Source organism: Cnephaeus nilssonii (assembly GCF_951640355.1).
Source record: "Cnephaeus nilssonii genome assembly, chromosome: 17".
Classification (NCBI taxonomy): Eukaryota; Metazoa; Chordata; class Mammalia; order Chiroptera; family Vespertilionidae; genus Cnephaeus; species Cnephaeus nilssonii.
The window spans coordinates 28,417,427-28,440,926 of NC_137088.1; the positions used below are offsets into that span (position 1 = coordinate 28,417,427).

The following is a 23,500-nucleotide window of genomic DNA, read 5'->3' on the forward strand; positions in this document are numbered from 1 at the left end:
GAGAGAGAGAGTTAGAAACATCGATGAGAGAGAAACATCGATCAGCTGCCTCCTGCACACCCCCTACTGGGGATGTGCCCGCAACCAAGGTACATGCCCTTGACCGGAATCAAACCTGGGACCTTTTAGTCTGCAGGCTGACGCTCTATCCACTGAGCCAAACAGGTTTGGGCTTATTACTGATTTTTAAGAGAGGAGGAAGAGGAGGAGGAGGGAGAAGAAAGAGAGATACATCCACATGAGCGAGAATATTGATTGGTTGCTGATGGGGGATTTAATCCGAAACTTAAGAATCCCGAGAATCGAGCCCACAACCTTTCAGTATACAGAACAATGCTCCAGCCAACTGAGCCACACCAGCCAGGGCAGGAGTGGGGAGTTTTTGTTTGAGCAGCAGAGCAGGTACATTATTGCCCACCAGGTCTTTGATGGGTACTGGCTCCCTCTGTAGGCAAAGTGCAGAGACTAAAGCCCACTGGGCCAGTTCATCCAGCCTCTCTCTCCTGGGGCCGACTTTTCAGGAGGACTGATAGGAGGCCCAGGCTTTGGGGGTCAAGCTTGAACCATCCCTGAGCTGATTCACTGTGAGATTCCCTGAACAGTGCCCCCCTCGGGGCAGAAGCGGTATTGTTCTGTTTCCCTTCACTCACCTCCCCACTGCCTCCTTGTCAAATGAATGAAGGCAGCCAGTGAATAATTTAGCCCTTGTCTCTCCATCCTCTCTTTTTAATTATAAACAATTACAAACTCGAGACGTGCTGTGTGATAAAATAATAATAATAAAGCCCACATCGCAGCCTTCAGAGGCTATTTGGGGTGAGTAGTAAAAGACAGCTGTTTGCCTTGACAGTGTAGTACAGAGAAACAACGTCTGTTCGGGTGGAACAGGGCTTTTGTTTTGTGTTTTTGTGTCCCCAGCTGGGAAACGTCACCAAGTGGCCTTTCTGTTCTTCACACATGAAACACACACTATCATCGCATATTTTTAGTTAATTTATGTCCAAATAGGCCTTTCTCTAGCTGCTGGAAAATGATGTTTGGGCTGCAATTACCTTTCCCAGCATCTCACAGAAGGGTTTCGGTGCCCACAAAGCTCAGGGGAAAGGCAGCGAGGACCCCACCGACTGCAAATCTCCACATTTGTAGTTATTCAAATCACATATTTTATTACTAGTACAAAATACATTGTGCCATTCATTTCGGAGGAGCAGCTAATGCTTCAAGGGGGGGGAAAAAAGCTTTGAAAAACATTCTATTTAGAAACAATTTTGTCGGCAGCCAATGCAGTGTGTCTTGTGGGGTTGTCTTTTCTCCCAGCCCTTTTCTGTTCTGTGTGCCATTTGCATGACAAATAAGACCATCCTCGCCACAAGCTCACCTGTTCACGCTGCCTGTTTCCCACCTCAAGTTCTAACTCTGTGTGTTGCATCATAATCCTTAGCATGGTAATAAATTACAGTGTCACCATCAAGATTGTGGCTCCTGGAAAGAAAGGAGCAGCAGGGCCAGATGAACTCTTTCAGAAGCTGGAGAGACTGTTTTCATGCAAATTCCTGGCATCCTGGGGAACTGGGAACAGCCTCTGCATTATCTAGACTCAGGAGCGATTCAGCAGCCAGAAGCCATTTCCACTGGCTGTTAGAAGCTGGTAGCATTCGGAGAAAGATAACCTTTTAGGCTGAAACTTCTTTTGCTTCTTGGCTGATACGGGCCTTATCTGGAAAAATCACTCCGCTGATTAGGTTGGGGGAAAAGGGTCAGTGTATTTTCAGAGTGCTTTTAAATAGAGACATTCATTCTAAAATGCCGTCTTAATTTAACACTTAGAGCCACGGCAGATGTCTCAGTCCAGGGCAGTGGACAGGACTGGGGAACAGGAGGAGGGCGTGTCCCATGGGTCCCCCTGAGGGCAGGGCCATCTGTATCTGACCTGTTCACAGAGGGCAGTGCAGAGCCCCTCTCACGAGAGCACGAGCAGATGCCTCACCTAGCCTGGCCACCCTCACTGCCAGGGTGGTCCTGCTGCAAGGGGAGAGTCCTAGGGCCCGTCCAGAGGGTGCTGGCTCTGCATGTGAACTTCAGCTCTCCCTCCATGTTCCTGGGGCCACAGATGTACTTGATGGACACCGAGGAAACCTGTCACTGCCTTTTTTTCATGTCATTTGGAGATCTTTTGAGCTTTTTAGTTCAGTGTTGGCAAATATTTGCCATATATACCACCTCCCATTCCCTTACTCTGGGTAGACATCACTCATCAGTCATGGCACTCTTGCTTGCTGAGCTCAGAGGAAGCCTCAGAATCCTTCTTTTTTTTAAATTTCTTTATTGATTAAGGTATCACATATTTGTCCTCGTTCCCCCATTCCCATCCCACACCCCTCCCCACACATGCCCCCACCCCCCTGTTGTCCTTTACCGCCGGTTAGGCTCATATGCCTGCACACAAGTCCTTTGGTTGATCTCCCCCTTTACCCCCACCCTTCCCTACCCTCCCCCCGAGGCCCGACAGTCTGATCCATGCCTCCTTGTTTCTGGGTCTGTTCTTGTTCATCAGTCTATGTTGTTCATTATTTCCCCTAGATGAGTGAGATCATGTGCTATTAGAAATACACTTATAAGAACCGAAAATGAGACAAGCAATAATGGTTATGGTGACAGGCAAATGAATCAGTGTGTAGTGAGTTTCTTTCTGGGCCAACAGTTCTTTTGAGACCCAATTTCAATGTCCAACAGTTCCTTATGTGTACATGTCAGCACTGACATTTCAGTTCTGGATGGTGGACAGATGGTGGTAATGCAGGTCCGACTCTGTCTGGTTTGGTCCTGGGCAATCTGCAGTGATGCACAGCTGCTAACTGCTAGTATGGGAAGGCCACATCAGCGTCTTCCATCTCTGGACTGCTTCTCTTCTGTCTTCATGGCTGGAGTAGTCCTGTCGATTCCTCAGAATCCTTCTTAACCCAGCCACTAACAATGACCAGAGTTGGTATTCAAGATGAGACCTCACTCAACCTACGACTTATGCTTGTTGATCTATGGGTTACTTATCTTAGACTAGAGGCCCGGTGCACGAAATTCATGCACAGGTGGGGTCCCTAGGTCTGGTCGGCGATCAGGGCCTATTGGGGCCATCTTGCCCAGTCCTGATCAAGGCCTGCTAGCTGCCGCCTGGGGCCTGGGACCTCGGACCTCGGGAGGTTGGCTGTGGGAGCGCACTGACCACCAAGGGGCAGCTCCTGCATTGAGTGTCTGCCCCCTGGTGGTCAGTGCGCATCATAGCGACTGGTTGACCACTTGTTCTGGTGGTTCAGTCGTGATGGTCGCTTAGGCTTTTATATATATAGATAAGTTACTTATCATAGGGTTGATCTGTGCCAGTGGTTCTTGATGTTTGGAAACCATACTTGGAATTTGTTGGAAATGTAAATTCCCAAGCCCTATCCCAAAACTAGTAAATTCCAAAGTCTGGGTTATGACCCTGTGATGTGTGTTTTAACAAGCCTTCTGGGAGGTTCTGGTGCACACTCAAACTTGAACACCGCGGCTCCCAGCCAGTGGTCGTGACTAATGACCGCACATTAGGATTCCCTGAAGCTTGTTAAAACCGACCAATGCTTGAGCACCACTCTCAGAGATGCTGAATAAATTAACTTCCCCAGTGTGATTCCAATGGGCAAAGCTTGAGAACCACCAGGTGAGGCTTTCTGGGGATGCCCAGAAGAGGGGTATTGACACTGCCTCCAGCCACCTGGGCTTGGAGTGGCCACCGGGTCTGGGACGTGGCTGGTAGGGTTCTCCCTCAGGCCCGCCATGCCTCTCCGGGGAGGGGGAGGAGCGATGGTGGCTCCTCCAGCAGCAGTATCAGAGCTGTCTTCCCCCTGTTGTCCTCATACCACACCAGTGGCAGTGCCTTGGGGCTGCCCCTTCAGTCCTCACCCCACGGCACTCACACTGCCAGGCAAAGGGCAGTCCCTCAACAGCACTGAGGAAACATTACAGAGGCCTCCGTGGGTTGTCTGCTGGGTTTTAACTTAATGTTCAAGGTGTCCCTCACTCCCGAATCCCACTGCCCTCTAATAGTAGTTCATGGTGGATCTGCCACCTGGGAATTTAACTAGTGACTGATAAAGTTGTATGTACTCATTGTATTAGTTTCCCAGTGCTGCTGTAACAAGTAGCGCAAGTTGAGTGGCTTTAAACAACAGGAATTTCTTCTCTCACAGTTCTGGAGGCTAAGAGTCCAAAATCATGGTGTTGGCTCTCTCCTAAGGCTCTCGGGAAGAAGCTGTTCCATGCCTCTCTCCTAGTTTCTGGTGGTTGTTGTCAATCTTTGGCATTCTTTAGCTTTTAGATGCATCATGCCAATCTCTGCCCCCGTCTCCACATATTATTCTCTACTAGGTGTCTCTTTGTCTTCTCATAGCCTTCTTACATGGATGCCAGTCATTGGACTTAGGGCACACTCTAATCCAGTATGACCTCATCTTATTTGATTATATCTTCAAAGGCCAAATTTCCAAATAAGGTCATATTCACTTGTCCAGGAGGTTAGAACTTGAACATACCTTTTTGGGAGACACAATCCAATATATACATTCTTATTTAATGATAATATTAATATACTGGGTGGTTTACATACGTATCACGTTAGATCCTTATAGTCATCCCAACATTTTTTATATACTATAAACCTAATAGAGAGTGGGCATTATGAAATCCAGAACCATTGCATGATGCTCTCAGTCATAAACCTATCACTTCAAGGGGATGCCTCATGCAGCATGATCTAATATATGAACAACCCCATGAGCACCATACTCAGTATGCATGGAGGTCTGGACTCCTGTAATATGCCCACTGAGACTTTGTCTCACACAGGATGGCAGAGAAGAGTACTGTAGCAATGCCCAGACTCACAGAAGTGTTACCCTTATGGGCATCTCTAGGGTAAGTAACTAGCCAGGGGAATCCGTCCTTTGTTTAGACTTTGGCCTGGAAAAACTCCACAATTGGGTGGGTTCTAGAACCCAAGCTATAAACTGTGCCTGCTTAATCTCCACTGTGGCAAGACAGTGAGCTGGGTGGGTGGCATTGGCTGAGTCTCATCACTGCCATATCCCCATCAAGAGGCTGGGCAGAGTGGGTGCTGAAAAGATGCTTGTTGTAGGTTGGCTGAGGCTGAGGGACTAAAGTACCTCCACCTGTTGGCATCACACCTGCAGGCAGGTGTGGGTGTGGATTATCAGGAAGTAACCCTTAAGATGGCTGTATTAGAATTAATCTGCTACCAGATTTATCTTCACTTAGTTTATCAAATCACACACACAAACACACACACACACACACACACACACAACCTTTATAGTTTGTCTTATACCTCAGTTAAGGCATGCTTATTCTGAAGCAGTGGATTTCAGACTTTTAGAGAATTTCTCAGCTGCACAATCATTCAATGCCAAGCTGTGTGTGGAAGTTCAGTGTATGAGGTCATTGGAACTCAGAGCCCTGATGATGGAGAGGTTCTTCTCCCTCCTCTGCCCTTCCCCCACCCCCATGCCTCAGATTTAGGGACACCTAGTCCCTGCCAAATGCAGACCAGAGGACTCCCTTCCTCAGCATCCTGGGGAAGGGAGTCCTCTGGTGCCTGGAGAAGCCCTGTGCAAGGACAGTGCTCAGCCCCTCTTTGCCCATGCGGAAACAGATTCCTTCCCAGGGAGCCTCCTCTGTTCCTCGCCCCCACCCCTCACGATTTCTTCCGTCATGTTCCTTCCCATCCAACAGTGCAAACCACTCCTCTGTGCCCTTCCTCATGCCTGCCCAGGTGAGAGCCGGGACTCAGAGCACTTTGCAGTCAGGTGAACGTGTGGGCCTCAGGCCTGCTGGTCCAGATGACCCTCCTCGCCAGCAGAAACCCTGCCTGATGCAATACCACCCCACCTCCTTCTCTTCTAGTCCCCTCCATGGGGCTGGTCACCATCCTCTAAATGAATAGAAATCTTTTCCCATAATTGAAGGCAGGTTAAATAGTCATCAGCGTAATTACCTCTAAGCATCAGAAGAGGAGGCTGGTGATAGAATGTTCGAAAGCTGGGAGGAAAGTTTAAATTCCCATGAAGGAAAGCACCCGTCCCCTGACTTTGGCCTTCCTTTGGTTCTGCCTCAGAGGTCAGCATCCCCTGCTCTCCTGGCTGAGTGGGAGAGCCGGTCATGACAAGCTGTCACCTGCCTGTCCGGGCGGCTCTTCTCGAAGGCTCTGCTACCTGCTGGGATGGAGGGTGGCAGTGACAGGCCCAGCTCCGTGTTCAGTGAGGCCCAGCGGCCCGAGGTGGCAGGAGGGCTGAGGCTCCCCGCCAGTGGGCCTGGCACGGCCACTTTGCATGCGAGAGAGAGCAGTTCAACAGCTGTCACTGGCAACCCCTGGGGTCTGCTCCAGACTTGGCAGAGAGGACACCTTCGGACTCCCAAATAGGCTCTTTGAAATTCATCAGAACATCTCTGTCATCCCCTCGCCCCCTCTCTCTGACACAAACACACACACAAGATAAGCCATAACTTTTTTTTTAATATTTGTTATTGATTTCAGAGAGGAAGGGAGAGGGAGAGATAGAAACATAAATGATGAGAGAGAATCGTTGATCAGCTGGCTCCTGCACGCCTCACACTGGGGATCAAGTCCACAACCTGGGCATGTGCCCCAAACTGGAATCAAACCGTGACCTCCTGGTTCATAAGTCAACACTCAACCACTGAGCCATGCTGGTCAGGCAGCCATAACTTTCTTTTACTCATAGACCTACACAGCCAAGTTTTCTCCCTGTCTCTCACTCTCTGACACACATATTGGTCAGTTCTCACATGGAGTCCTCTCTCATCTCTTCTCTCTCTCTCTCTCTCTTCCTCTCTCTTACACACACACACACACACACACACACACACACACACACACACACACACACCAGTTAAACTGCTCTCTCCTGCCTCACTTAATGCAGGTATTATGAGGGAGCAGAAACCCCTCTCCTCCTCTCCTCTGGACCAGGTCCTCTCCAGGTGTGGCAACGCCCCCCTCCCCTAATGGTGACTTACAACAGGGGGCCCCTGAGCTATGCGACCCTGGCCTCCAGGTGTTTGACAACTCCTGGGTCACTGGATGCATTTCCCACCTTTTTTCCCAGCCCAGGGTGCCATGTAGATAAAAGCAGAAAGGCCATTCCTGTTCTGGGGGTGGTGAGAACAGCGCGCCCTGTTGCTGAGCAGCCCGAGCCGGCTCTCAGGCATTTGCCATGTCGCTGGTGGCTGGCATTTGCGCCCAGGACATCTCCCACCACAGAAGCCGGCCACGGCCCTTGGGGAATCGGGACTGCCTTCTGCAGGGAGCTGGGTGTGTGCCTGGGGAGGTCCCGCAGGTCACCTTCCCTCCCCCCGGACCCTGGGGAGGAGTCCAGATATAAATACACTTTGCCGTTTGCTCCTTTCTCTCTCCCTCATCTCAGCTTAGCGTCTTAGACATTTTTAATGCATTTTAGCTAAAGTCCAACATGTATCTCTGGTGGCTTGAACAGATCGTGAGAACGGTCAGAATAAAAATAGTTTCTTCAGTCAAAGCCCGAGGCCAAGGAGAGGGGAGCGAGGGAGCGGCAGGTTTCCTGTATTATGGAGGCGGAGTCCAGGCATCACAAAAGGGCCTTGAGAGTAAGATCCTGGTATCTGCATGAAGCATCGAATGTGAGGAGCATATCTGTTCTAGTGAATGAAGTGTTTTGGAGGGCAGCCTTTCAAAGTGCCCCCACTTTCCCCTTCTGAGTGGCGTCGGTGTCCTGCAGAGGGAGCCCTGCCCTCTGTTCACCTCCCTTACTTCCCCTTCGGAATCCCTGCTTCGCCATCCTGCTGCCTGGCAGATAGCACCTCTCTCTCACCTCCGGCACCTGCACCCCGGCCTTGGACTTCCCCCCTCTCCTCTCTTTGCCTGATTAATCTCTACTCCTCCTCTAGGACTAAGGATAGTAAAGTAATAGTTAACGTGCATAGCACTTGCCCTCTACCCCAGGCCCATCCCAAGCACTGTATGGATGGTGACCCACTTAACCCTCAAAGCAACCTGACTATGGAGGTGCAGTCAGCACCCCCATTTTGCCAATGAGAAATGGAAACACAGAGAGGTTAGGTAACTTGCTCCAGGTCACACAGGCAGAATGGGGCCGTACTGGTATCCACACTTGACCAGAGGTTCCAGGAAACTGCCCCTCCGCCTGCTCCTGGCTACATTTCCTGCCCCCCCTCCTGTATTAGGGTGTCTCCTCTGGTTCTCAAAACACCCTGTATCCCCCTGGGCCTCGCCCTCATCACTTTTCATCTTGTTAACCATACATTTTAAGTACCTGGTGCTTTGTGTCTGTCTCCCCATCCCCCGTGCAGCCTGAGGGCAGGGCCCCTGGCCGCTCATCTCTGGCAGCAGCTTCTCAGAAAGGGCCTGGCACAAAGCAGTGCTCATTGGCTAGTGATCGATGTGCCAAGTGAATGGGTGTCATCCCTTCAGCAAACACAATAGGCCAAGGTCTGGCAGACAGACTGAGGGCCGAGCAGAGAACCAAGTCGGAACTTTGAGGGTGGAATTGCTGGCAAGGAGGAGGAGACGTGAACCCAGGACAGTGGTCGTCAAACTGCGGCTCGCGAGCCACATGCGGCTCTTTGGCCCCTTGAGTGTGGCTCTTCCACAAAATACCACGTGCGGGCGCGCACGTACAGTGAGATTGAAACTTCGTGGCCCATGCGCAGACGTCGGTTTTCGGCTCTCAAAAGAAATTTCAATCGTTGTACTGTTGATATTTGGCTCTGTTGACTAATGAGTTTGCCGACCACTGACCTAGGAGACATAAACCTAGGGCCTGGGGGAGGAGGCAAGTGCTATGCACGTAGGTGGGCCCTTTAGCAAAGTGTACCTCCAGCCTCTGATGCTGACTCCCACGCAGGGCAGGGAGGACAGCAGGCGTCTACAGGGACCTGGGCCCAGGGTTGTCTGCAGGCTGCAGAGCGAGAAAAACTTCCCCCCCTTTTTCGTTTGTTTTACTTTCTCCTGACCCAAATTTTGTGGCCCATATAGTCAGTTGCATGTCATATGGAATTTCATGTTGTAGTGATTTAGGGCAGTTACACTCTCTCCTCCCACCCAATGGTGACATTGGAATCAGTATGCTGGGAATTAGGGGGCAAGCAACTTTGAGTCCCAGCCCTCACCTCACATGCGGTGTACCCGCACCTGGTGTGAGACCAGCACAGGCCATGCATTTTGAATGCATATGCTCCCTTAGAACTGAGAGTATTACTGTTTGCAAAGCCTGCATGCCTCTGTTCTGTTTGCTCTCCCTATCACCTCTTGAGCGCCTTAGGTGCAGTAACGGAGGCCTGCCCCTGGGCACAGACTATCCTGGCCATCCTAATTCAGGAGATAAGGGAGCGGGGCAGGGAGTGGGAGTGGAAAGACGTGTGTGCTGTTTATTTTCACCTGCCTTCAACTAGAAACCCGATGTTTGGGCTGACCAAGCTTTTCCTTGTTCCAGGGAGGGAAGATCCCCGTGAGATGGACGGCCCCGGAGGCCATCGCCTACCGCAAGTTCACGTCTGCCAGTGACGTCTGGAGCTACGGGATTGTCATGTGGGAAGTCATGTCATTTGGAGAGAGACCCTACTGGGATATGTCCAACCAAGACGTAAGTGTCAGCAGCACCTGATTGCTATAAACCTCCATCCAAGGGATCCCACAGGCAGTGGCAGCCAAGCCCTCCTAACAGTTCTCAGCTCCAGATCATAACCTGAACTTGAGGCATTCAGGGTGGGGGATCCAGGGACCTCTTTGGCACCAATGTTTGAAGCGAAGAGCCCATCATGTAGGTGTGACAGGCCCAATGATCCCAAACCCTATAAAGGTGCCCAGGCCAACCTAGGAGACAGTGGCTGGTTCTCATGGCTGTGGACCATGAATAGATCAGGCCCACAAAAAAGCAGGAAAAGCTACTCTGCTTCAAAGCACCCAGCCTGTGTTCTCCTTTCACCATGGGAGCTAGCGGGGAAGCAGCTCTGCCTCTGAGGCTCTCACCTCTCAGCTGCAGAGAGGAACTGTGAAGGGCCCTTTTTCCTGAGAATCCATTCTGCTAGGAGCCCGTGTCACCTATCAGTGAAGGAGCTGAGCACGCTTCCCAGAGCTGGTCAGATTCAGACAGGCCTCGGGAGTGGGATCCTATCTGTGTGAAGGTCATCCCTCAGGCTGCCCTCAAGGGACAAGGTTTGGAAGGAAAGAGAAGGGTCATCTGAGATGCTTTAGGTAGAGGCATTTGGGGTGGTCCAGATGGGACCCTTTGCTCCATAATTGCTAAAGGTTTGGAAACCTTTTGAGGAATGATTCACTTTGGTAGAAAACATTAATCAAAAGTCCTACCCAGATTTCCACACTGTCTTGGACCCTGGGCTGTTCCCCAGGACCCACTCCTCCTTTGCATTTTGAATGCATATGCTTCCCTTAGAAGGGAGAGGATCACTGTTTGTAAAGCCTGCATACCTCTGTTCTCTGCTTGCTCTCCCTATCACCAAGGGTAGGGGGGTGAGGGGGCAGTTATTAGCTTTCTCAACTTACAAGCAAAAAAGGTAAGGTTATTCTCAATTCAGATCGCCAGAAGGGGCACCCAGCCCCACCGGGTGTACCTCCGTGGGTGGGTGGGCTCTGAGGCTGGTAAAAGGAGAAGCCTGCGCTCAGCCAGCCCTCTGTCCAGCAGAGCTTCAGAGCCAGGGCATTTGTTCTGAAGACTGAGAAAGGTGCTGATCTGGGAGCCCAGAAAACATTTTCCAATGAGACAAAAGAGGACTTGGGTGCTGCTGTGACCATGCTCCCCACTGCCATGGGTAGAGTAGCTTCAGCCCAGAGCCAGTGAAATGGCTGCATCTTTAACCAGGCCCCAGTGCCAACCATGTGTGGCATCTGGGCCCTCTATTATCTGTGATTATCCACGCTTCGCCTCTGCTCCTGCAGCATGTCGAATCAGTAAGTATCAGAATTAATGCTGAGGCTGCTTCATGGAATCAGTTGCACCCTGGTTCCCCCCACGACATCAGCTAGATGAATAATAAGTGTTAGCCAGAAAAAGCAGACCCATTTTGTCCTACCCAGGGACGTTAATCCGATTAAGAACAATTCAGCACACATAGAATGGATTATGAAACTATCTGACAGGCAAGATTTGACATTCAAGATATTCTCAGCAAATGCATTCACCTATGTTGAAAACAAATGGAATTTCTGATATTAGACTTCCAGAATTTCCAAATCATTTATTCAACAAACACTCATTGCATGCTAAGTGTGACAAAGCATTGCGCTTGCCTTTCTATTCAAGGGGGGTTTTGGCACATACGTAGGGTTGGGGGAGACAGTTGGGTGGGGAAGGCTTCCCATATATTTGATGCTTGAGCTGGGCCTCCAAGGGAATAAGAACATCTGCAAAGTAACCGTTTATTCTAATTTTGTTGTATTTTTCCGGGGAAAAAAAGCTCCTAAGCATTGTCCCAAGTGCCATTCTGCTCTCTGTGGAAGGTGGGAGGTGACTTGTGCCCATTCAGAAAACATCTTAGGCCTGCGAGAGAGCCAGGAGGGGCTACCGGCAACTCAGCTGCAGCCCCACTCATCAGAAACCACCGAGGTGGTGGCAGTAACAGATTTTCCAGATGACAATTGAAGGGCTTTAAGAAAGAGAATTGCAGAGGCAAGTCGGAGTGCTGGTAATTGGGCTTCCGGAGCCCAGGAAGGTCTTTGAACATGTACAGAGAGTTTGTCAGCCAGAGAGGGAACTTGGAAGTTCTGCTGCTTGGATCTGATTGACAGAGATAATGAGAGTGGCAGTGTCTGGGGAGAGGAGCTGCTGTTTTATTGAAACATCAGAGCTTACCTTAACCCCTTCTGCCCTGGTTCCTCCAGTGCTCTGAGCTTCTCCACTTCACTCTCCAGGTACGGCCCACTGCCCAACTCACTCACGGTAAATGCACATCTGGGGGCAGTCTGGAGCTTCCACTGAGGACTCCAGGGCAGGCAAAAGCTCTGCTCATTTCCCAGAGGAGTTGCCAGTCACTTCAGCAGGTGCCCACAGCGCTGGGGGCCACACCACATGCTCCTGTCCCCACCCAACCCCCAGACCTGCCACCTCTGGGTGCAGGCGAACAAAGGCAGCTGTTCTCCCCTCCCTGCCCCTTTAGCGCATTGGCTTACACTGACCGTCAGGATGGCCCAAACAGTTGCTCTCAATTCTTAAAATGAGAATTCAAATTGAGGCACAGCCTGCTTAAGTGACAGCTGCCTAGACTGGCTCTCTCCTGGCCCACACCTTCACTCTCCTTCTCTCTCGAAACACCAACTGATCTCATTCTAATCTCCAATCTTTTCAGCATCCATTCATCTCATCCTCTTGTAGACCAATGAAAGGAGCCCAGGACTCACTCCGATTTTCAGTGTTGCTCAGTAGAATGCTCTGTGCCTCCAATCCGGGGCCACGCTTTCCACACAATTCAAACGTGTGGAAAGCCATCCAATGGCCAGACGGAAGGTGTTTTTCTCTGTCTCCTCCCTGTTTTCCACACCTGCTAGCGAGGCAGCTGTGACAGAGCTTGCCCACAAAGCCCCATTAGAGGACTGGACCTTTTTTTTTAAGTACTGATGTTTTAATTTTATTCTAAGTTACATGCACTCAGAAGATTTGAAAAACATCCAGATCCTTAAAATGAGAATCAAATTCTCCAAAGGCATAGCACTTCAATGAAAGATCCGAGGAGACAAATACTATCCACACATGAGTTAATGACCTAGGTAGTTTTTCTTTGGGGTGCAGGGTAAAGGCATTTTCTTTTTTGCCGTAAGTACAAGAAGCATCAGTGCTCCCAGAGTAATAACAATGAAATTATCTAGAAGAGCAAATGGAATAAAGTCACATTTTGTAAACATGAGCATCAAAGGGGGTTCACATTGCCATCTTTCCGGACCCCCCAGTGTCTAGCAGCAGAACAGTGACCCTCTTTGCAGAGATGACATCTACTGGAATGGGCCTGGCAGGAAGCATGGCCTCCCTGTAATACAGGGATCCTTTCTACTGCGGAGCTCAATATACACCACCTCACTGAGTCATTTCATCTTTAACAACCCTGTCTGTGCAGTTTCAGGAGGTCATGTGACTTTGCCAGGTGTCTGAAGCTAATAAGAAATGGAACAAGGATTTGAACCCAGGCCTTCAAGGTCTATGCCCCTAATCATATTGCCCTCCCCTCACCAACACAACACCTGCACCTGCTTTCCCGGCAGACCTGCAACTGAGATTTCCTCTTAAAAAGAAAGAGCACAACAGAGAAAACATAAAAGCAAAGGCCAGGACAGTCTTCCCAAAACCCCATGAGGTAGCCTGCAGAGGAGACAAGGGGAAAACAGCTAAGCCGCCTTCAGCCTGAAGCTCAGGCAGGAGATGCAGTGACTGCGTGGGGTCCAGTCTCTCGATGCTCCACCTGGAGTGCTTGGTAGGCTGCTCACACCATGGAGCCGTGCCCCTGCGCACGGGTCCTGACTCCAGTGCTCCTTCCTCTTAAAGGCAGATGGGAGAGTAATCTTGTCAGTGCGGAAAATTAGGATTTGGGACTCTGGCATTAAATAATTTGAGCAGAGATACCAGCTCTTGGAACATGAGCTGCCCTGAACTGGGTGATTTGGGGGGTGGGGTGGGGGTGGCTAGCCTTGTGAGATGTTGAATTTGGAGACTAGCCCCTCCTGCTGTCCCCACCTAGCTTATGCTTAGACAACCCAGAAAGAGCTTGTGGGACCATTCAGTGGGTAATCCCTCTGGCTCAACAGTGAGTAGGGGCTCTGTGGCAGGGTCCCTCAATCTGGCTGCCTGGAAGGAGCTGGTAAAGGGTGCTGGTTTCTGAGCCAGGCTGATGGGAATGCTGCCCGGCAGTTCATCCTCACGGACTTCTTGGTTTAGCCCAATACCCGTGTTTCTGGCTATGAGGACTTTAACAGCTCCCAGGCCGAGATTATAATGGCAGCTCCACAGAGGACTGGGCAAAGTGGGCTTTGGGGTATCCAGACATAAAATCAGACACCCCTGGGATTTAGTCCCAGCCCTATCATTTACAAGTTGTGTGTCCTCAAGCAACTCACTTCACCGGGTTTGCCCCCATTTCCTCCTGAGAAAAATGGAGCTACAATGACTTCCTACGAAGATACCAGGTAATTCAACTGGCAATAGTTTGGCAAAGAAAAATTTGGTGGTAATGCAACATATAATTTAAAAGTGAATGTTCCCATTAAAAAAAAAAGTAAATGTTTTCAATCACTGAATTTTATGTAGAAATAATATTGGTATGGTTAATATGCTTTGTTTTTCTGCCATATTGAACACAAGGAATAATACACCTTGATTATGTCTAATGACTTCAGGTTATCATATTATCTCATGCCCCATCTCATGTCTGATAGATACACTGTGCATAAAATTTGTAAAAATAGAAACTGATTGACAATATTCACTTTCTGACCAATTCACTAATAAATAAAACCCCACAAGCATAATCAGTCAAAATGAACCTGACATTATTTAGAGGCAAAAACACATGAAAATCACTGAACCCCAAATTATTTCCTTTGTTGTTTAAGGTGCTTTAACTGTTTATTTTAAGATAAAATCAATGCATAATTATTACAGAAAATAACAAACAAGCAAAATTATTTCCTTTGTTGTTTAAGGTGCTTTAACTGTTTATTTTAATATAAAATCAATGCATAATTATTACAGAAAATAACAAGCAAAAAGAAAAGCATAAAGAGCACTCATGTTGCTACCTGCCCAGAGGCAACCACCATTAACTCTGTGGTATATATCTTTCCAAGGTCTTTTCTATGCGTGTATATAATTATTGTTTTTTGTTTTGGTTTGGATTTAGTTTTTTACAAAAGCAAGATTATGCCATATCTGCAGTTATGCAGCCTGTTCTTTTGCCTAATATTACACTATGAGTATATTTCCATTTAAATAGGTACATTTTTGCAACATCAGTGTAAGGCCTGCATTGAATTCTAGGCTTTCCACTGTGTTATGAGTATATCATAATAAATCCGTAGGTGTAGCACTGGATCATTTACAATTATTTTTTTCTATTACAAAAATCACAGAGCAGACATAATTGATTTAAATAAATTGGAATTAAGAAGGGTGAAAAACAATTACTATAACCTGAACAACAGACAGAAGTACATGAAGATACTAAAACCTTTACAAAATTATCCTCTGCAGTCTGCAAAACCTGATTGGAGATATTTATTGTGGATCACCTTGTTAATTGACCATTTTTATTGTACTGAACCAATTTGTTTAACCAAATCCTTCAACCCAATCCCTGTTGCTGCCTCTTGAAGATGAAGGCGAATGATCAGAAAGCCCCTTGCATGGAGTAGGGGCTCCATCAAGTCCTGATTCCTTCCTTCCATTTCTCTTTGCTTACCAGTGAAAGGAAGAGGCCACCACAGGTTTTGGTGGTGTCTGTTATAGTGGGTTTACTGGGTTTCCCAGGTGCCATTGTTTTATTTGCCCTGGAGCCACTAGCTGCCAGTAAGGCAGAACTGGGTCAATGTCCTCTTAAAAAGAGGAGAATCTCAAGCCAATTCACCAGATCATTCTTCAATAAAGAGTTACAGAGATCTAGTGTGCATCTGGCCCAGCACTGGTGCTAGGGATACGAAGGGACAATTAAGATGTGGTCTCAGCTTTCTAGTAGCCCATAGTCTAGGGAGAAAAGCCAAGTACATGTCACATCCCATTATGGTAGGAGGTACATGAGCATAGAATGAGGGCACCTGGGTCAGGCAGGCTCCATCCTTGGGGGTTAATTTGTGAATGCCTGGCTGATGGCTCATCACCCAATCATACCTATTCCTATGTGTGTCACTGCAGGTCATCAATGCCATTGAGCAGGACTACCGGCTGCCCCCACCCATGGACTGCCCAGCTGCTCTACACCAGCTCATGCTGGACTGTTGGCAGAAGGACCGTAATAGCCGGCCCCGCTTTGCTGAGATTGTCAACACCCTGGACAAGATGATTCGGAACCCAGCAAGTCTCAAGACTGTGGCAACCATCACCGCCGTGTGAGTCTAGTGGTTACTAGGTGTGTGTGGTCAGGGGCAAGGCCGATAGTAACACTGCTAGCCTTTGGTCCATTAAGAGCAAGGGTAAGGTGACTAAGCTTATCCACTAATGGGAGATGTTTCAAGACTGTTCTCTTCCTTTTTCTCTATAAAATATTCCCTGCCTCCAGCATAGGCTGCCAGTGGTTCTCAACCTTTCTAATGCCGCGACCCTTTAATTCAGTTCATGTTGTGATGACCCCCAACCATAAAATTATTTTCCTTGCTACTTCATAACTGTAATTTTGCTACTGTTATGAGTCGTAATGTAAATATCTGTGTTTTCCGATGGTCTTAGGCGACCCTGCTAGCGGTTCTCAACCTGTGGGTCGCAACCTACAGGTTGAGAACCGCTGCTGTAGAGCCTAAGACCATCGGAAAACACAGATATTTACATTACGATTAACAGTAGCAAAATTACAGTTATGAAGTAGCAACGAAAATAATTTTATGGTTTGGGGTCACCACAACATGAGGAACTGTATTAAAGGGTCGCGGCATTAGGAAGGTTGAGAACCACTGCTGTAGACCAAGCATGTCAAATTCAAAGGCTAACACGGGCCAAATAAACAAGGTTTAAGTTTATGTGGGTCACAAAAAAAAAACAACAACACACAAGTGTTTCAATTTTCATAGAAACATAGGTTTATTTCAATACAGACATGCTGAATACAAAGGGAGTAATTGTTAACAGAACATTTTAATAAAAATATTTTTTTTGAACATTAACTTACCAGACACTGAATAACTGCACAAATTAATAAGCATAACGCACATAAACCTATTTTTCTTGTTCTCCGAAAATGAAATATTTCCTGTTGCACACATCAAACAAGTCAGTACAAGACTAATGACATGGCAATCGGCTGCTAAAATATTCGCTGCTGGTATTAGTGGAGAGAAATGGTGTGCCTGCATGTAAGGCATGTAAGGGAAATGAATGCAACACAATTATAGTAATCAATCATTAGCAAACATTGTAGTTCATTATTAATAATTATGTATTAGCAAACATTGTAGTTCATTATTAATAATTATGTATAACAGTATATTATAAAAATTAAGTCACAACATTTTTATTAAAATGTTTCTTACATACCTTTATACTGGCTGGGCCGCAAAAATATTCACTGTGGGCCGCGAGTTTGACATGCTTGCTATAGACAGATGTTAAGAAACCTGTCTAGGTCTCTACTTCCCATTGGCTTCAGATGGACTGGGCATTTGGATCTCTAACAGTTGAGCATATCTGATCTGATTGGTATGAGGCCCTACTTCTGGGCCATCCTGTTTCCAGAAGGCACCCTTTCTGTTAACCACACCAGTCTGTTAGGCAGGTGGAGCTGCAGACTTGGAACCTTGGCCAACCTATTAGCAAGTAAAGGCACTGATTGCTAGAGGACAAAGATACAAAGCAATTGGATTTCTTATGAGCAAATAAACAGAACTGTCAAGTACTGTTAGCAACTATCAGTTATACATTTGCAGGGTTAACTCATTTATTAATCATCCTTTTAACCAAAGTTTATTGGGTGCATATGTGCTAAGCACTATGTCTATTGCTGGCACTATAGAATGACTAAGATAGACATGGTCCCCGCCCTCGTGGAGCTTTCAGTCATTTAGAGAATCACCCAAAGATCAGTGTGGCAGGGAGGTAGGTGCCTGATTTTGGAGAGCATATACCTTCCTCTATTGTCAGGGAGACATTCCTGATGACAGCTGAAGAGAGGGAGTGCATTAACAGAATGAAAGGAATATGGGAGTAGAGGGGCCAGGGTACAGCATGTGCAAAGGCCTGAGGGTGGAAAGGACAGGGCTAGTGTGTGGAGTACAGTTTGTGAGGGGGCAGGTTGGTGGCTGAGGCTGGTGAGGTGGGCGAGGGCCAGACACTCAGAGCCTTTAGGTCCTGCTAAGAATTCTGGGCTTGATTTTCAGAGTAATAAGCATCCCTTAAAGCAGCGGTCGCCAATGGGTGGTCCATGAGGTCCAAAAGGTTGGCGACAACTGCCTTAAGGAAACCTTTGGAGTAGCGGTTGCCAACCAGTGGTCCGTGGACCACTGGTGATCCGTGAGGTCTGAAAGTTTGGAGACGGCTGCCTTAAAGAGTTTGACATGAATCAGGAACAGGTGAGGGTTACTGACATAATCACATCTGCATTTGTAAAAAAGAGCAGCAGGCAACAGTGTGGAACTTAGGTTGAGGGGAACAAGCGTGCATGAAGAAAGGTAGGAGAGCACTGTAGTAATCATGATAGAGAAGGTATGGTCTTAAGTCAGGGGAATGGTGTGGAAAGAAGTGGATGAGTTTCGAGTGAATTTTAAGGTCACATATTTATGACTTGGTAAAGGATTGGTGCTGAAGATGAGGGATGTGTTAAGGTGGCGCCCTCATTTCCAGATTGGGTGCCTGGGTGTCTGCTTTGAGAATGTGCCAGGGAAGATCAGTGGTGGGCTGTTCTGTTCCATTTATTTCAATTAGCTGCGGACAGAACCAGAAAGCCAAATGTCACCAACAGATTCGGGGAGGTGGCAGTGAACTGTATATATTTTTAAAAGCTCTTAGATTTCAGTTTACAAGGGAGTCCTGAGCCTTCCCTTCCCTTTATACTGCATGCTGGTCACTCAGCCTGTCTGGGCTGACTGACGTGTGGCAGTGCCCAGAGGCAGAGAGACTAGCCACCTGGCCCCGAGAAGCCATGCCAAACTCAGGAATCTGGAAGGAAGGGTCAGCACAGGGCTCCACTGTCAAGGATGCGGCCCCCCATGGAGTCTGCCATCGCCCGGAGCGTGGCTCTCTCCACACAATGCTACAGCTGTGAAGTCACCTGCTTCTCTCTGTCTCGCAGGCCTTCCCAGCCCCTGCTAGACCGCTCTATCCCAGACTTCACGGCCTTTACCACCGTGGATGACTGGCTCAGTGCCATCAAAATGGTTCAGTACAGGGACAGCTTCCTCACCGCCGGCTTCACCTCCCTCCAGCTGGTCACCCAGATGACATCAGAGTAAGTGATGAGAATTGTCTCTGTCCAGCCTGTGGGTGGGGGTCAAGCCTCCTTCCCTGCCATTGCCCTTGGTACCAGTCCTGACTTCTGGCTTCAGCTCCAGATCTCCATCTCTGAATGGAACCCGGCCTGGTGGGGGCGCATCTTGGAACAAAGGAGGCGAGGCTGAGGGTGGGATGGGGAGGCCGAGATGGTTCTGGGCCCCAAATGAGAGTTATTCAGTCATTGCCATATGTCATTTGCCTAATCACCGAGAGTCGCTCCTCCCTTTAAGTTTTTAAACTCAGCCTATCAAAGGGAGCATCCAGATGGAAAGAACACAGCCAGCCAGCACTTTAAACAACATAGCAGGCAGAGGCACGGCCCTGACTCAGCGACAGTTGCAGATGTGGGGGAGCTTGTTCGTACCTACATAGCACTTGTAAATAAGTATACATTTCCACCCCCCACAAATCACTTACCAATCTGCAGCGCCCAAAGGACTCTGGAGGGATATAAAACCCAACATTATTCAGATAAAATGAGAGCCAGAAAGGGTCTTAAAGATCCATGCAGTCCATCATTTCGCCAGGAATGTTCTGAGTGGCACCTGTTCTGGGAAATGCTAATAGGTTCTCCTTGGAAAAAGGATCCCCCGGTCAAATAAATTTGGGAAATGCCGCTCACTTTATCACTCTCTTGGCAATTCAGGACACATATTAGCATTGTAAAGGCCATGAGAAATCCTGAAATAAAGAAACCCATTTAAAATTATTCAATACCGTGGAGCCACATTTTTTGAGAGGCAGGGTTTGTGGAACTGTAGTTCGAGAAATATTTATGTAGTTCCACCCCTTTCATTCAGCAGGTTCAGAAAGTAGGTGAAGTCAGTTCCTGAAGGTTCAGGCTCTTGAGTGGCAGAGAGGGCCTAATGCCTGCGTTCCTGACTGCCAGCTCCATATCCTTCTCCCAGTCCATCCCAGGGCCACGGCAGTGCCCATACTTAGCTGCACACCAAAATCACCTGGGACTCTTTAGAGGGATTGATACCTGATTCCCACACCTGATATTGTGACTTTATTGGTATGTAGTGAGACTTGGGCATTGGGATTTTAAAATCTGCCCAAGTGATTCTATAATGCAGTCAAGTTTGGGAACCACTGAACTAAAGTTGGTCATATTTTGAATACACACACACAAACACACGTGCACACATATGCACATACACACAAGCACACACACATACCCCAGAGGGAACCTCACTGGCTGCCCAGACTAAAACGTGTACTGACAGCACTGGGTTTGCTGGCCTGTAACACACGTTTTCCATGGTAGAGGATCGATCAGTCCACAAGCAGCTGGAAACACTTACTGATCACCTGTTTTGTGTCGGGCACAGAGGTAGGTGTGGGATACCTTCCTAGGGCAGGCCAGTGGCTGAGTCCCAGGGGAGGGAGTGGTCACCTACCCCCAGGAATTGAGCCCCAGAGGGACGGCTCCTGAACACTCCGCCTCGGTCCCCGACTCCTGCTTTGCAGTCCATCTTCCTGGAGTCCAGCTCCACCTCTCTGAGGGTCATTCTTGCCAGAAATGATGGCACCTCCTCTTCCTCCAGGGAGGTGATTTGAATGAGCATCTAGTCTTGGATCCACTAAACTTCAGACTTCATTTTTTAAACCTGGGTTCATTTCCTGCTGATGCCTACAAAAGATGGTCCCTGACATAATGAATTATTGTCAGACACCAAAAATAAAACAGAAGCATTGACTGGTGGAAAACCAGCTTCCCCATCTCGCAGAATTAATGTGGATGGCGCAGATGATTGGTGGCCTGGGTGCAGGGACAGAAGTGGGTGTTCATGAAGACGAGGCTACTCCTGCTTCCCCTAGATGAGTATGAGGGCTGTCATCACCTGATCACCCACAAACAGAAGGAATCAAGGGAAATAATTTCCTGAGTCCAAGAATAGCCACCATAAAAAGAACAAAGGAAAGTGAAACCTAAAATTAAGGAATTTAATTTAGTTCAAAGTAAAATAATATCCACACACTATTGCAGCAATTTAGTTTATCTTCTTGGAGATAAAAGATGGAAAAAGAATATGAGCAACTAAATAAATAAAATAGGTTGCGGGACAATTTGTGAATTTACAATTCAAGTACACCTCCCAAAAGCGTTTGCTAAAAAGACACGGGCAATTTAATCATCTAAACCTGCTGCAGCCTGTGGGCACTAACCACGTGCTGAAAAGAGGGGGATCAGGAAAGCGGCGGCACAGTGGGTGGAGGTCCAGCCCAGGTCCTCCTCGGGGGTCAAGTGCACAGTGTACAAAGTGAGCTGCTGTGCTGGAGACCCAGAGCTTTGGGGGGAGTACAGGTAGGACCTTAGAAGAGTTTGAGAGCAGCCCAGCAGGGTAGCTGAGGCCCAGTGGTCTTGAATTTGAACCCCAGCTCCCTGAATGCTTCCCCACTGTGTGATCTAGAGCATGTTACTTAACTTCTCTGAGCTCTAGTTGCCTTGTCTATAAATATGTCTATAATACTGCCCATCTCATTGGTTTGTGGTAAGAGGTAAGTGGAATAGCACATGCAAAGCACTCGGCCTATTGCCTATTTCCTTGCCTACAGGATGCACAGGAGAAATGATTGCTGTTAAAGTATTACCATTGAATTTAAATGGTTTGTCAGTTTTTACAAAATGCTTCCATAGGTATAAATGAGATAGTATATGGCACTTGGAAAGTACTCAAGCACTGTCATGTTGTTATTGAGTAAGGAAAGAAGCATGGGTCTCCCCAAAGTCAAATATAAGCCATGAACTTGTTCATATTAAGACTTATAGCTCGAAGATGAATCCATACCAAATCCCTATCCTAAACATAGTCCTTAGATTCCTCCTTGGACAGATATTTGGAAGTTATTTTGAGATCACCCTTCTTAAAAATGTATGATACTAAAATTCAAACAGAGGCACAAAATGGAAACTTGGGGGGGAAACATCGGAAAACCAAGCAAGCCCCACATCTTTTCAGTCACAGCGGGTGATCACTAATTTAGCCAGAAAGCCACAGAATACCTGAAGCCCCATACAGCATGTGTGGGGGGTGTTGAAAAAAGCAGAGGAAACTTCTAGTTTACCTAGAGTCATGGACACAATGAAGGGGCTGCTCCACATCCTTCCAGGATTATCTAAATTGGAGGGGGCATTGGCGACAAGGTCTACTCCATGGAGAGAGTGAGGTTCGGTAAGGAAATATCCAAGTAGGCATTTGCCAAAGACTCTTAAACTTGGGATCCTTGGATTCTAAACATTTTCACTTACCTACCCAACTTCTTGGATCTTCAACACTTTTATTTGCTTCCTGTGATGAATTTTGATCTCTGAAAAGCTGCTGTAACACTAAAGTGCCTTCTTTTGTGTTTTCCCCCTCCTAGAGACCTCCTGAGAATAGGGGTCACCTTGGCAGGTCACCAGAAGAAGATCCTGAACAGCATTCATTCTATGAGGGTCCAGATGAGTCAGTCGCCAACGGCAATGGCATGAGAACTCTCATTTTCTGGGGGAAGGAGAGGAAGGAAAAGGACCAGACTCAAGGGGGAGCCAGAGGTTGAACACTGTGGAATGTTCTGGAGAGATTGGCTTCTCCATTGAGAAATGCGTCACATATGTGAAGAAGAAACTGGACCTGCTCCTCATAGTCAACCTTCATTTCTCAGTGACAGAAGCATGTTTATGATGCCGTGGGAAACGAAATAGATAATAAAAATACGAAGAAGTGATGTTCAGCGGAGTGGAGATACAAGAGTAATGCATTGGGGTTTCAAGAGTGAACTCAGCTGCCCCCTCAGTGGGCTGGAGTCATCTGTCCACAGGAAGGAAGGGAAGGAGGTGGAGGGAAGAAACAGAGCAGCGTTCCATTTTCTTCCTCACCAATGACATTCTTTTCTTTTCTCCTTCTGTACTCCTCCCCAAGAGTCCTCTCCCTTCTCCCACATCCATTTCCCTTTGCTCACGACTCATGTAGGGAAGTTTCTTCAAACCAACCCCAGCTCCTGAGTCTCCAGATGTCATTCTGTCAGTTGCCAAAGGACTTTGCTGACCACTGCATGGGGGATCCGACCAATTCAATTAATGTCTTCATATTGAAGAAGAGATGTACCTTCAATTGAAAACCTTGTTTTTCTTTTGTTTGCATTTTCTGCAAAAAGGAAAAAGAAACCACAAATTGGAAAAGAAAAAAAAAAAGAAAACCTGTTTCCATGTGTGCAAGAGCACACATATGTACGTCTGTGTTCTAAGATGACTGTGCTTG

At 47.7% G+C, this 23,500-nt stretch overlaps 1 protein-coding gene across 2 annotated transcripts in view; it reads left to right on the forward strand.

The window, feature by feature from the left end:
• EPHB1 (EPH receptor B1) overlaps nucleotides 1-22,731 on the forward strand; it is a gene marked incomplete at its 3' end in the record, with an annotated part of 414,865 nt that extends 392,134 nt beyond the window's left edge. For both annotated transcript variants that reach the window (XM_079794807.1, XM_079794808.1), the window contains 4 exons: nucleotides 9,558-9,707; nucleotides 15,972-16,165; nucleotides 19,054-19,209; nucleotides 22,623-22,731. In XM_079794807.1, coding sequence (XP_079650933.1) covers nucleotides 9,558-9,707; nucleotides 15,972-16,165; nucleotides 19,054-19,209; nucleotides 22,623-22,731 — 609 coding nt within the window. The remainder of the gene's footprint in view (nucleotides 1-9,557; nucleotides 9,708-15,971; nucleotides 16,166-19,053; nucleotides 19,210-22,622) is intronic.
• Between the last annotated feature and the right edge of the window lie 769 nt (nucleotides 22,732-23,500).